This window comes from Zeus faber (genome assembly GCF_960531495.2).
Source record: "Zeus faber genome assembly, chromosome: 12".
In the NCBI taxonomy this organism is placed as follows: Eukaryota; Metazoa; Chordata; class Actinopteri; order Zeiformes; family Zeidae; genus Zeus; species Zeus faber.
The window spans coordinates 22,979,534-22,993,578 of record NC_137196.1 but is presented as its reverse complement, the minus strand read 5'-3'; the positions used below and the strand labels follow the sequence as shown (position 1 = coordinate 22,993,578).

General features: G+C 45.5%; 1 protein-coding gene across 1 annotated transcript in view; it reads left to right on the top strand.

Moving 5' to 3' along the window:
- Positions 1–11,058: 11,058 nt before the first annotated feature.
- c8a (complement component 8, alpha polypeptide) overlaps positions 11,059–14,045 on the top strand; it is a gene marked incomplete at both ends in the record, with an annotated part of 7,956 nt that continues 4,969 nt past the window's right edge. Inside the window, 3 exons of the mRNA XM_080010458.1 lie at positions 11,059–11,084; positions 11,220–11,334; positions 13,382–13,529. Of these exons, the coding sequence (XP_079866584.1) occupies positions 11,059–11,084; positions 11,220–11,334; positions 13,382–13,529 (289 nt within the window). The remainder of the gene's footprint in view (positions 11,085–11,219; positions 11,335–13,381; positions 13,530–14,045) is intronic.

Sequence of the window (14,045 nt, the reverse complement as noted above, 5' to 3'; positions counted from 1 at the left end):
AACCTTTTCGTTTTACTGGAGGGAGAGAAACAAACACGTAAATATTAATAAATACTGAGGCTATAAGTATTCGCTGCAGACCGGCTTCATGGTCTATCTGATATATTGATTATATTGCGATGGGATTTGGGTTATTGTGATGTCATGATATAGTTAAATATTCTCTTTAAGGCTGTGTTGCAGTGATGAAATGCAACTTTCTGAACTTGATGTTCCAGCTTTTTCCCCCCAATTATTTCTTGTGTGAAAATATCTCATGAAAGTGACAAGTCATCCCACAATACCGTAATATTGATCGAGCGGTATTCGTGAAAAATAGTGATATCCTACCTCACAAGTGATCATTATATTATAATTCCTTACACAGAGCACTCAAAGGGTGTCGGCGTAGAGCGGGGGCGGAGGAAGGATTTCCAAGGGCGCGAAGTCTCCCTCCTGGTCGCTACGGAAGGAGCAGCAAAAAAACAAAAACAAATAATAAAAAAATAAATAAAATAAATATATATAAAAAAAAAAAAACAAGCAGGACGACTGCGTGAAACAGGTCGAAGCAGATAAACCCCCCGGGGGAGTCGGAGCGCTTCGCACGCGCGAGCGAGATTGTTCCCAGGTAAACAACCGGGCGTCGCCGGCACTTACAGATAAGGAGGCTCCTCGGCGGCGCGCAGCGAGCCTGGGAAGAGAGGCGAGTGTCAAGGTGACGCAAAACAGCCGTCCCCGCCCGCGATAAGATAGAAACCCCCAGCGCCGAGCTTGGAGTCGGGACGCACGGCGGCCTCGGACACTCACCTGGAGGCTCGGCACTGGGCGAGGGACGGGGGCGCATCACAGGGGGCAGGGCGGGATGAGTTTCACAATCGGAAAAGACAAAAACCTTGTGAGTGTCGCATACGGGTTCAGAGAGGATGCTGCCGCCGCTGCTGCTGCCAGACGCGGCGCAACGCAAAGGAGAACACTGTACTTGGTCGGGGTCGGCGCTCCGCTGTCGGTGCCGCCGTACTCGTCCTGGTTGTGCCGGAAGAAGATGGCGAGTTTCTGCAGCGCCTCATGCTGCGTTCTGTGGAAAAAAAGTTGAATAATGTGTGAAAGTATTACATACCAAAGAATATTCATCATCCGCCTTATAGACCCAGATATAAATGTACAAAAAGGCAACTTTGAATGGCAACAGCATCCTCATTATTACCAAAATATTAGCCAAATGTAGTTAATTTAATAATGCCAATGCATCTAATTGTCAGTATATTATGGATTTATTCATAATAATATGAACAACAACCTTTTTGTATCGGACTTTTCATATGCAGCATGCAGCTCAAAGTGCTTTTCATTTATGGAGGAAAATCATATCAAATCAATTAAAAATTCAATCAGAACAAAACACCGGGGTCGGTCGTCGTTTGTGCATCGGACGTTTTTTTGCAACGAGGCTCATTCGCATAAAAAAGGAGCCAATTTTCGCAGCAAAAGTATGAATAACACCCAATTTAAATATGTGCAAAGACGCTATTTGCACGTATTTGAACGTATTGGCGCATCTCGCCCTTGGCGGGTGCTTTGAGAATCGGACGGTTGCTCTTTATGTTATTCGCGCCGGTTTAGCGGCGCGAATAACAGCGGCGGGCAAAAGCCGGGAAAATCCTTTTGTGCAGTCCACCGCTGAATGGGCATTCTTCCTTTGGGCGGGTGATTTACTTCTAGTCAGAGCGGGGAGGGGGGAGAGGGGGGTTCCTGAGGGAGAGCGGAAGATGATGATGATGATCTGGAATGCAGGGCCATCCCGAGACCATTAAGAGCTCTGGATACAAGTAAGAGGACGTTAAAATCAATAACGTCCGTCTTAATTCGACGACGTGCTGTTTGTGGGAACATCTTGCGGAGCCACACACAAAAAAAAGGGAAAATAAATAAATGAATAAAGAAGTGCTGCGTTTCAGAAAGACACGTGGATCAATATTTATGAAAGCTCAGACCCAGAATCAGCGTGCGGTCTGCCGCGAACCGAAAACTCAGCTCTATACGGAGTTTTACACCGAAATCTTTACAATTTTACTCTTCAAAGTGGAGCTGAGCGAGCTTTCGATGGCTGGTTGTTACTTTCACGTCGAACAGCTTCTGCGGTAAATTGACCCAAAGAAATTAAGAAAAAAGTGTCTAAATAATGACAGCCTATAGGTTGATGGAACATGGTGAGCGATTGCATCCCATTGCAATTAAAAACTGGAATATTTAAAAATAATAGGGCTGCGTACTCAATACATTTAAGGTATCGACTGAAATGACTCAATACCAAGTAGTATTGAAACCTCTCCAGTCAAACGACACCTGCGTTCAATCCAGTCGTGCCTGGATCTAGAAAAAAAAAAAAAAAAAAAAGATTATATGTATGGTTTTTCTCGCAGCCAATCACCGCAGGCGTTCGATTTAATGATCAGTGTGATTGGCTCACTGCCGCAGCAGCTACCACAGTCTGTTGAAGGATAGGTTCACAATATTTCAAGTCTTAAAGCAACGTTCAGGTGTTCATTTGAACGTCATCATTCTGCGGTGTTTGCTATTTCCTTAAAATGACACCGCCCAAATACTTCATAGTACAGTTTTGTGCAGTTATTTAATGAATAATTCAACCATTCGAGGACATTTTTAAAATGTATTAGCGTAAAAAAAATAATTTGAACTGAATGCTTCCATTCACAAGATGGGTACAGTAGAAAAAAAATGGTAAATGAAGTACTTGATTGGTATCATATCACTTCCATGGTACTGGCATCATTTTCTTTTTTTTAATATTCAGCCCTAAAAGATAATATACAAACTATACATACACACACACACACACACACACACACACACACACACACACACACACACACACTTTTAAAAATTTTATAAACATACCTGTCATCATTGTACATGAATTACTGACTTTATTTTCTTGTGAATTCAAGTTTCAGCTCCGTGTGTGTGTTTCTGTGTGGGGAGTTTCACACTAAAGAGGCAATGCTTCAGCACTGTTTACTGTATATATCAGTGTGTGTGTGAGATGCGTGGAGATGCGCAAGCAAATGGAACCCCACCAAGCCCCCTGCTTTCCAGCCCGCGTGCCGAGGACTTACTGCGTGTGTAGGTCCTCCAAGTTGGCGTCGCTCAGCGTGGGCCGTGCGGCGGCGTGGCCACACACTGTCTCCACAGCGGCGAGAGCGAGCGGAACCAGGTGAACCACACAGAGGATCGAGAGGGAGAGAGAGAGAGAGAGAGAGGAGAGATTGCAGCAAAAACAGGAGCGATTGTCCAGGTATGTTTTTGTTGTTATCCCCCCCCCCCCACCCAGAAAAAAAACAAAAAAAAACAAGCCTCCAATGAAATATACTCACACATATCTGGCATTGAAACAGTCCGCTGATGGAAACTACGGCACAGAATTGGGGAAGAAACCGTAGTTTAATACAGTTGGACGCAAAAAAAAAAAAAAAAAGTCGAGAAAACGTGTGTAGCTGTCAAGTGTGAAAAATAAATAAAATAATTGTTTGGTTGAGTGTTTTCACATCTTTGCACCAACAGTTTTTTGTTTTTTTTTCCATATTGATGGAATCACTAAAATTCAGGGCTGTTAGTGTCTTACTGGCTCTCAAAGGGGGAAGGGGTTTCGTCCTCACACGCCCACTCCTCACTGTCATCTGTGACTGACGGGACAAGAAACAAAGCAAAACAGGAACTTTATTGTGATCTCTGCGGCGAACACACGTCGACAGATCAGGCAGGGCAGCGGACGACAGTCGCCTTTATGTGGAATTTCGTCACCATGGCTAAAAAAAACGAGACGCTCTTTTCAGGCCGACTTCACCACTTCCGCACTATTAAAGTCACGCGCCACACAAATCCGGAGGGGCCCAGCGTCTCGCCGTGTGCGCTTTGTCGGTCCACTTGTCCGTAGATCACGTCAGCTCCTTTGTGGCTCCGACGCTCGCAAAAATAATGTTTACAGACGGCAATGAAAAAAAATAAATAAAAATGTTAAGGCTGTTAAAGTGGTTAAGTAGAGCAACTTGCAAATCACCCGCTTCAAACATCACAGCATTCCCCTGATATCTTTTTTTTTTTTTTCCCTCCAAGTGGTAATCCATAAGATTGAGCTCAAACATCCCATAATGTATACTTATATTCAGCCGGCACTTCATAAGAAACTGCGATTTTAAACACATTGGTACATGCTCAGATCTTGGTCAAAAAAACATATCAAATATAAACAAACCCGACTAAAAGGGGGAAAAAATTTTGGGAAAGGAAAGTGCTAAAGATATTGAGGAAAAAAAAAAAATTACACACACACACACACACACACACACACACACACACACACACACACACACACACACACACACACACACACACACACACACACACACACACACACACACACTAAACTAAACTAAACCTGCCATTTTTAAGGACATTCAGGGACTTGTAGTGAAATCTACCCAACACAGGACGACCATACGGATTACCGCTTTAAAAAAGGTTAATGAAACTTACAGCTGCTTGTGAGTATCGCATGGTTGGAGGATCTGGAAAGTATAAAAAGAATAATAAATTAAATAAAAAAAACACGAGGTGGAGTTACAAGTCCGCTTTTATTTTCCCCGAAACGAAGGATTTGTGATCATGCGGAAGACCCGGTACCTGCTCCCGATGCTGATGGTGTCTCCGTCCGCGTTGCTTCCCTTTCCTGCCGCATGGGCCTTTTTCCCGAGTTCCAGCATCTCCTTGATATTAAGCTCCACGTTCATCACTGAAATGTATCCATCTGGAGGAAAGAAAGACAGAAGGAAATCCAGGAGCGGAGTCAGCGGAAAACACCTGGTGTAGTCGTCGGGCTGTCACCACGAGCAACATCATCCGTCTCCCGATCAATTCGTCTGATTATCTTATGTTGCATTTGGTGAAAAGCCGCGGGGACCCTCCAAAAGCGCCCGTGCACAAGCCCCTCACACTTGCGGTCGGCGTCCCGGGCCAGCCACCGTCCCTTGGGGCAGTTGGTGGTGCGGATGATGCTGACGACGCCGCCGCTCTGCACCGGCAGGTCGTGCTTCTTGCGGACCTTGCTGGCCACCATCACCCGGGCGTGGTACAGCGGCTCCTCCAGGCCGTTCACCTGGGGATTTGGAAACGCCGAAAAACGGGGATGTTGATGCCGACTTTCTTCATGTTGGAGGGACACACCGGAAAAGCCCCTGAGTTCTTTGTTTTGTTTTTTTTAGCTCCTCCTGCACATATTTGTTGTTTTCACCCTTTTGTTTGTTTTTTTAATACACTCAAACTAAAATACCAAATCTAAACCCACGCAAGGTTTCGGTGCTTCGCGGGAAGTTCGTTCAATTTTCTTTATGACGGTTGAGAAATACAACTGCGACGGGGTCACTTTAGTGTCCGGTGCAGTTTTAGATAGCGAATAATACAAATAAATATTGGTTGTACAGATCTGCACCGGAGTAAGAAAAATAAATAAATAAAATAACAACAATTACCTCATCTCTTATTTTATTAATGATCTACTTGACAAAACGGTCAGAACTGATCTTCAGGATTGGGCACAATGGCCGTTCGGCCCGACTCTCGGCGAGTGAGAGGGACGACGTCCAGGTGTTACCCACCTCTGCGCGGCGCAATTATTTCAACGCACCTTGAACTTCTTTTTCATTTCGTTTTCCTTCTTGTCCCGCTCCTTCTGTTCCTTCTTCTCCTTTTCCAGCCGCTGCTTCTCCCTCTTTTTCTGCTCCTTGTGGTCAGCGTTGTCGGGGCTCTGCCTCTCCCTTGCCGAGAACAACCAATGCCGTTAAAAATGAATTAAGAAAAAGACACTTTCACAAGTGTCTGGAGGAGACAGCAGTGAGCTTTGAGAAGGGGGTGATGGGCGTGCGCTCAAACGGCAGGGGGAGCAAGGGGAGACGCCTGACATACCTGTGGAACGGCGCTTGGGTGGAATGAGCGTGTTCCCCCGTGACGCTGCCCCTGCAATTTGAGAATCCCAAATAAATCAACCCCCGTGGCCGCCGGGCCATCTGGGACGCATCGATATCCAAAACAACGATTAAAAGGGAGACTTTTGTCTCCGAAATAGCGGCATACCATGGATTCCGAGGCCACATGTTGAGACGCGCCTCGTCCTTCTGGAGAAGGAAGTTTTTTTTATTTGAAAGATTTATGTTTTTGAAGATTTATTTGAACATTTTTCAGAATTTTTAATATAACTATGGGACCGGCCGCCCAAGAGAGACCGGGATTTCCACTTTAAACCCCTTAACATAGTTGTTCCAGTAGCGATATTAAAACACGAAAAAATACGATCAAAGAAGTTACTGAGATTCAAAATAGTTACAGTACCACTGCATAGCTGTCAGCATACGGATCTGTAAGAAAATATTCACCAACGATTAGATGATGTTATTGACGTTCAAAAATAGAATACACAAAAAAAAAAAAAAATAAAATAAATACAATGGGGAAAGAAATATATAATAATAAATAAATAAATAAATAGAATACAATGAAATGGTGATAAAATGATGCTCTTCTTACTCTTGAGGCCACCTTTACGCTTCTGAGAGTTCTGGCTGAGGATGAACTTGCTGATGTTCTCAACATCCTCGTACACATTGTCACATGCGTCGTAGTAACTGCCCTGCTGAGAGGCACTGGAGGCAAAAGGAACATGCGCAAACAACTCATTCAGGAGCAGATTCACGCGTCGTTCGACATCTTTTATCCCCCCCCCCCCCCGCTTTGAAGCTGATTCCCAAGCACCTCACCTGGGCTGTGATTCAATTCCGTTACCCGGAGCTGCATGGTCTCCGAGACCCGCTTCCTCCGCGAAGGACTCCGGCTCGGCAGATCCCAGTTCAGGCTGGTTGGCTTTCCACTCCAGTACTGTTGGTGGTGGCGATGGCGGCGTGGGAAAATCGTCACTCTGAGACCAACGCTCCGGAACCACGGGCTCCGGGAGCTCGGACAGGTCCAGCGCAACGCGGGGCGCCGCCGGGTCCTGCGGTGTGGAGTCACGAGCGCCGAGGTCGAGCCCCTGGAGGTCAAAGCTAGGGGAGTCCGCCGCCCCGGGTTCGGGCACGTCGGTTTCCGGCACCTCAAAATAGGGCGGCTCCGGCGGGTAGGCCGTAGCCGGAAAGTCCGGCGGCACGTCGGTCAATTCGAGGGCCTCAAACTCTAGGGAGGCAATATCGATCACTCCGTCATCCGCCGGTTCGGCGACGGAGTTCTCAAAGTCCGGGAAGTCCGGAGCTTCCAATACAGCGTTGGTGTTGGACGGCTGCTCACCCTGGAGCTCCTCAAGGGGTTCACGGCCTGGGGATACATTCCATTCACGAAAAAGCAGCCAAAAAAAATCGGCACCGATGGACAGATGTCCAAATAAATCGTACACGCTTCAATTACACAATTCCAAGTGAAGCAAACATTTAGGGATTTGCCGACGGAAGAGTGGATCTTTAGCTACGAGAAACGAAACAAAAAAAAAAAAAAAAAAGAGGCGATTAAAGCACCCTACCGTGGACTGCGGTGGAACGGTAAGCGCTGAGATCTACCCACGGTGGCCTGGGAGGCTTGAGAGGTGGAGGACCCAACATCCTCGGGTCGCAAAGAGGTTTTCTGGGCGGCGAGGTCGGCTTTGGAGGTCTTAAAGAAGGGAGACCTACACTATGCCTGACCGAGTGTTTGTCCGAGGCAGACTCTGCTCATAGTGTACAAGTCGTAGATGGGGCGGGGAAACACAAAAACGGAAATGTAAAACATTATCACTGTAGTCACAACTGGTTCGGAATATGGCATCTTTATAAGTTTTTTCCATCACATGGCAGAAAACAAGATATTTTGAACCGCATACTCACTGCGCGCGGCGCCGTCGACCTTGAAGAAGGGTCGAGCTGAAACACAAGCCAAGTGCGGCAGGCAGACCGGCTGCGGCGGCGGCGGCGGGGGGAGGAGACAGAGCTCGACGCCATCGACGTAACTCGACGACAAAGGCGCCTTGGCCGTGTCGTCAGCGGCGCGCACGCAACTCTTGGGCTTGGCATAGATCAGGAAATGCCTCCGGGAAAACTTCTTCTTGGCCTTCTCCAAGGTGCTCATGAGGCGGCTCTCGGAGTCGCCGCTCGTCTCGGCCGAAGGAGGGGTTATGGGACCGTCCGTGGCCGGACGCTCCCCTTCGAGACACACCCCATCTTGCCTCTCCACCGAGGGCAGCTCGCCCGGAGCGCTGGCAGGTCTGGCGGTCAAATCGGCGTAGGAAGGCTCGTCTCCACCCTCCGCGGCGGGCTTCGATGACTTGGTCGACTTGAAGGGAAGGAGCAAACCTTTCTTCTTGACCTTCATCGGGTGGAAGGCTTCTCTCGTCGGCTCCGATCCTTGTCTGGGCTCTCTGGGGGCCGCCGATTCGGGCTTGTGCTCCCTGACGGGCAGGACCGGGAGCACCAGGGGCATGTGCCGGTCTCTGAGCGACTGCCTGGTGGTGCCGTCGCCACCGCTCACCCGCTCCCGGGGCGGGGACGTCGTTTGCTGAGGTTGGGGCGGAAAGGAAATCGGGCGCCTGCCCGCCGACGCCCGCAGTCCATCTCTGAAGATGACCCTGGGGAGGACGGGCGCGTTGTTCTCCACCGCAGTGTTGATGCAGCTGACCAGGGAGCTGCAGTGACCCCCGGGGGGAGGAAGGTACCTGGGCTTCTCGGCGATGGCCGGTCGGTTATTTCTGGCCTGAGCCAGGGCAGCCTCTTCTTGAAATTTGGCCCTCAGGGCTTTGAAGTTGATTGGACCCTCCTTGAATAAACAGATTGTTATCACTCAATTGGCTTTACGATGTAAGCTGCGGTCACTCACAGGGGGCAGAGCAAAAATAAAAATAAAAAAATAAAATAAAAATGGACTTATATCCCCGCCCATTAATCTCATCCAAATGGAACGGCACGGTAACACAGATAAGCGCGATGAGCATGACGTTTATTTGTGAGGAAGATGAGGAAACAAGGCCGCGCCGTGGCGGATGTGTCTCAAAACGAATTGCAAACTCGTGGACGTTACCTGTTCCATTGCAAGCCACTATGGGATCCCTGAACTACTTTGCGTGTTTGGAAACGCGCATCGGCTGCAACGCGTCACGGACGAGGCGCTCGGGGCCTCGCCGTCGCGCGACACAAACAATTGAGGCCGCGGCCGCGAGCCCCCGCCGTGGGCGTGGCTCGCGACGTGAACGCGCGTCCAATGTGTGGTCGGTGACTAATCAAATTGGTCGCCCCGACAAACCTGCACCTCGACGGGCGTTTTATCTTAGGGAAATTCGACGTTTTGTTACGGGGGAAACGAACTGTTTGTTTTAGGGAAAAGAAAGGTTTATTGTAGGGGAACAAACGTTTGGTCATAGGGAAAGTAAACGTTTTATTATAGGGAAAATAAACGTTTTATTATAGGGATGTCGGTCATTATAGCGTCCTTTTATTTGTGCGCACCTTGACGCCACAATTTGTTCTATGTAAAATTGACTGTAATTGTTGTTGTAAAAGTACAACAAACAAGCCTTAAGAATATGTTGTCTATTTCCTTCCTTATGGTAAATAAAAAAAAAAACCAGAACAACCCCAGAGTAACCGGCCCACCAACAAATAATATAATAAGAAAATCAGTCTTTTTTTAACTATAAATCTACCTTTAAGATAGATGAATTGATTAATTAATTGATTGATTCCTCGTACTGTATGTATTTCTTCCTTTTGTAATAATTATATTTTGTATTTATTTATTTTACTTTTTACTTTTTTATAATTGTGTTTTTGTGTATTTATATACAGTGCATATATATATATATATATATATATATATATATATATATATATATATATATTGAGTGTATAGTGTGTGTGTGTGTGTGTATATATATATATATATATATATATGTGTGTGTGTGTGTGTGTGTGTGTGTGTGTGTGTGTGTGTGTGTGGTCTGGTTTGGTGTGTTGGCTTTTGTGTTGTGTTTTGCTGTGTTGTGTTGTGTTGTGATGTGTTGTTGTGGTGCTTTGTTTTGTTGTGTTGTGTTGAGTTGTGGTGTTTGTTTTCTTGTGTTGTGTTGTGTTGAGTTGTTGTGTTTTGTTGTGTTGTGTTGTGTTGTGTTGAGTTGTTGTGTTGTGTTAAGTTGTGGTGTTTTTTGTGTTTTGTTGTGTTGTGGTGTTTTGTTGTGTTGTGTTAAGTTGTGGTGTTTTTTTGTGTTGTGTTGAGTTGTTGTGTTGTTGTGTTAAGTTGTGGTGTTTTGTTCTGTTGGCTTGTGTTGTGTCGAGTTGTGTTGCGTTGAGTTGTTGTTTTGTGTTGTGTTGAGTTGTGGTGTTTTGTTTTGAGTTGTGGTGTTTTGTTGTGTTTTGATTTGTTGTGTTGTGTTGAGTTGTTGTGTTCCTGTGTTGAGTTGTGGTGTTTTTTTGTGTTGTGGTGTTTTGTTGTGCTGTGTTTTGTTGTGTTGTGGTGTTTTGTTGTGCTGTGTTGTGTTGAGTTGTGGTGTTTTTTTTGTTGGCTTGTGTTGTGTTGTGTCGAGTTGTGTTGCGTTGAGTTGTATTGTGTTGTGTTGTGTTGTGTTGTGTTGAGTTGTGGTGTTTTGTTTTGTTGGCTTGTGTTGTGTCGAGTTGTGGTGTTGTGTTGTGTTGTGTTGTTTTGTTTTGTTGGCTTGTGTTGTGTCGAGTTGTGTTGCGTTGAGTTGTATTGTGTTGTGGCGTTTCGTTGTATTGTGTTGTGGTGTGGTGTTTTGTTTTGTGTGCCTAAACGGGCATGTGGGTTCAGTGATTCCAGGTTCCAACTCTAACTTTCCCACTGTTGTAAGAACATGTTTGCTCTTAATAAATCATTCACCTCAGCTGGTCCAGATGTTACCTTGCTGGGCTATAGAACCAGCTCCTTTTTTCTGATGACAACTCAAGCCTCACCAGTCAATATGCATAGAGTTTTCCATGTACTTTTTATCATTTTCGCTCTCTCTTTCGTGTCCAACTCCCGGGGCTTTGAGAACGCGTCCAGGAACCCATGGACCACGTCCAAAGACCGGTGCAGTATCTTCTACCTTGGTCTTCTCTCCAACTTTTTTTTCCCCCACTTTTTTAATTCTGCGAGATGATTCATTTATGCTGCGGCGCGACTTTGTTTTGAATAAACATGCAATGATTCGGGCACGGTTGTCTGTACAGGACCACAGTGGTTTCCCACAGAAGGTCCAGATCCACAAGCAGGCCGGAACCGATCAACTGCAAACTGATGGGTTGGTCCCTGTGGAGCCCGTGTAACTCCTGCACGGACAAGAAGGTAAAAAAAATTAAAAAAAAAATTAGAAGTCAAAGCTGTACGTTAAGAAAATAAGGATTTATTTCTTTATTTTTGTGTTTTTTGTCATTTCAAATGTTTCCGAAGTTTTCATGAAACAGCATTTAAAAAAACAAAACCTAATCAACAATCAAACTGCACCTAAAAACCAGAATAATTGTTTACCAGGTTCGTCGGAGTCAGTTGTCCAATAATCAATTCTTAGTTAACCCTTGATTTATGTTTCAATGTTTAACCAGTCAATACCGTTTCGGACAGAAATGGCTGGTTCTAAAAAAGGACACTTCAAAGTAGTGAGAGATGCATATTTTACCTCCTCATAAAGTCACTATTTCAAATGATCCTCATGTCACTGACCATCATTACAAACTTGACCAGATATTTCAGTTTTTTTTGTCCACACTGGACAGGTTTTTGATATTACACCGCTTGTTTTTAAAATAGACTGTAAATTCTGTTATAATAGTACAACAAACAAGCCTAAAATCCCGGTGTGGGTTAAATGATTCAAGATTCTAACTCTGACTTTGCCAAACTGTTGTAAGAACATGTTTACCATTAATAAATCATTCACCCTCGCTGGTCCCAATGTTACAAGAATTTTCATTACAACACAGCACACAAGTACACAAAGCACACAATATGCACTAATTATTCATCAACCAGGCCATGACGCTCATGATGTGCATGTTTTATTTTTATTTGCTGGCGTGTTTTTAGCCTCTTGCACATGTAATGTTAGTCTTGCATTTGATGAGGGGCAGGTTCGGAACAATTACATTCATGATGAGGAGCCGCCCCGGTGTCCTCCACATGATGATGAACGTAACTCACATCAAACACAGTCATCTGAATCATTTCATTTGTTTTAATTCAGGCACACTTTTATGAGTTTATTTGTGACCACGCTATGTTTCCGTCCCATCAGCCACGGCCTCTCTTTCAACCGGTGTATTTTCTCCTTCTTCATCAGAGGATGATTCATTGTACTCTGATTGATGTTCAACATTGTCCTCATTTTCGGACACTTCCTCCCCTATTTCACCGTCATTAGCAGTGTCTGAGTTGAGAGCGAGGGGCTTCGCTGCACTGAGAATCTTCTGCTCGTCTTCCTCTTCTGACAAGCGCCACTGAGTGGGTAAATGGGGAGTGGGACCTTTTAACGTCAGCGCGTCTCCCCTCTCAGAAGGCAGCAGAGTCAGTTGCCGCGACCTGGATCTGCACCTGTCTCATGTTCCGTGTATGAGGCATCGCTAAGCTCTTTGAATGCAGCAGCCTACCTTCAGTTCGAATAAAAGTTATGTTTTCGGTGAGAGCGGCGTGTGTGCTTGTGTGTGTGTTTGAGAGAGAGAGAGAGAGAGAGAGAGAGAGAGAGAGAGAGACTCTTTTTATACTAGCCGCTAGTTGATAAAGCCCTATTCTCCTTTCTGGTCCAAACTAGCTGAAGCATCAACATGGGGTGCAAAGTGCTGATAGACATAAACAAAATCATTAAGATGTCAATATCCTGTATCTAAGACGACGGCCGCGAATTAAGCAGAGTCACCTGGCCTCACGCTGAAACAAGTACGTTAACCAGCCTTTTACTTATGATAAACACCTCAATTCGGGTCAAATGTGTCCAACGTGCTGTAACACAAGGGTTAAGTATGGATGAAATGATCAATAGTGCCAGGTCAACAGAACCACTAATCCTTAGACCCTGGCCCTGAATACTTTATTGTTCAATCAAAACCCACCGTGGTCCTGACTTCGTTTTGCCTTTTAAATTTTAACTATACTCGTCAAAGTGGACACAAACCTATTATCTCTCACTATCTGTAATTATTATCAATGATCTATTGTTCCACAGGCCACTTGTACACATTCTTATTAGATCTCCAAACTTTAGACTTTGTTCAATGATTAGATGAATGTTAGATGGCCTGGTGCGTGGAGCATGGAGGCCCATGTATCTTCAGCACCTACAGTTTACATCTTGGAGATTGCTTTTCAACCCTAACGTATTCTCTAAACCCCCCTCCCCTAGTTTCGCTTCCGTTACATGGAGCAGCCGTCTCAGTTCGGGGGCTCAGAGTGTGTGGAGTCGCTGTGGGACAAGCTGACGTGTCCCACCTCCACCGCCCAGTGCCTGGAGGCAGACTACTGTGGAGACAGCTTCACCTGCAGGGAGTCAGGCAAGGCACCGTCGGCAAGGCACCGTCAGCCGACACTGTTGGACACCCTCCATTTTTAAGCTTTCTATTAAAAGAAAAAAAAAATCTTCACGTTTTACCTGTGCATGTGGTTCAGGACGTGTGTGTGAGTGTGTGTGCGTGTGTGTGTGTGTGTGTGTGTGTGTGTGTGTGTGGGCTTGGTGCAATCTGACATTTTCTGAATTTTACAGCACACTCATACTTTTATATAAGTAGGTAAGGCTGAAGTGAAGTTAATATTTTAAAAAGATAGCTGCATAAAAAATTGAACATTTTCTATTACACTTTTATGTTTATAATCTTTATTTGAAAAGCATCAACGTAGGGGGACCACGTGCTTTTACCACTTGATGGAGCTCGGCAAGAGCTGTTTAATGATGTATATAATATTGGCCGCATGGTGTAAGTTACGGCCCCTTAGTACCAAGACCTCAATCGCCTCCGTGTGTGTTAGTGTCATTTCTGTATAGACTTCTGTCTGTTTATGCATTTACGGTA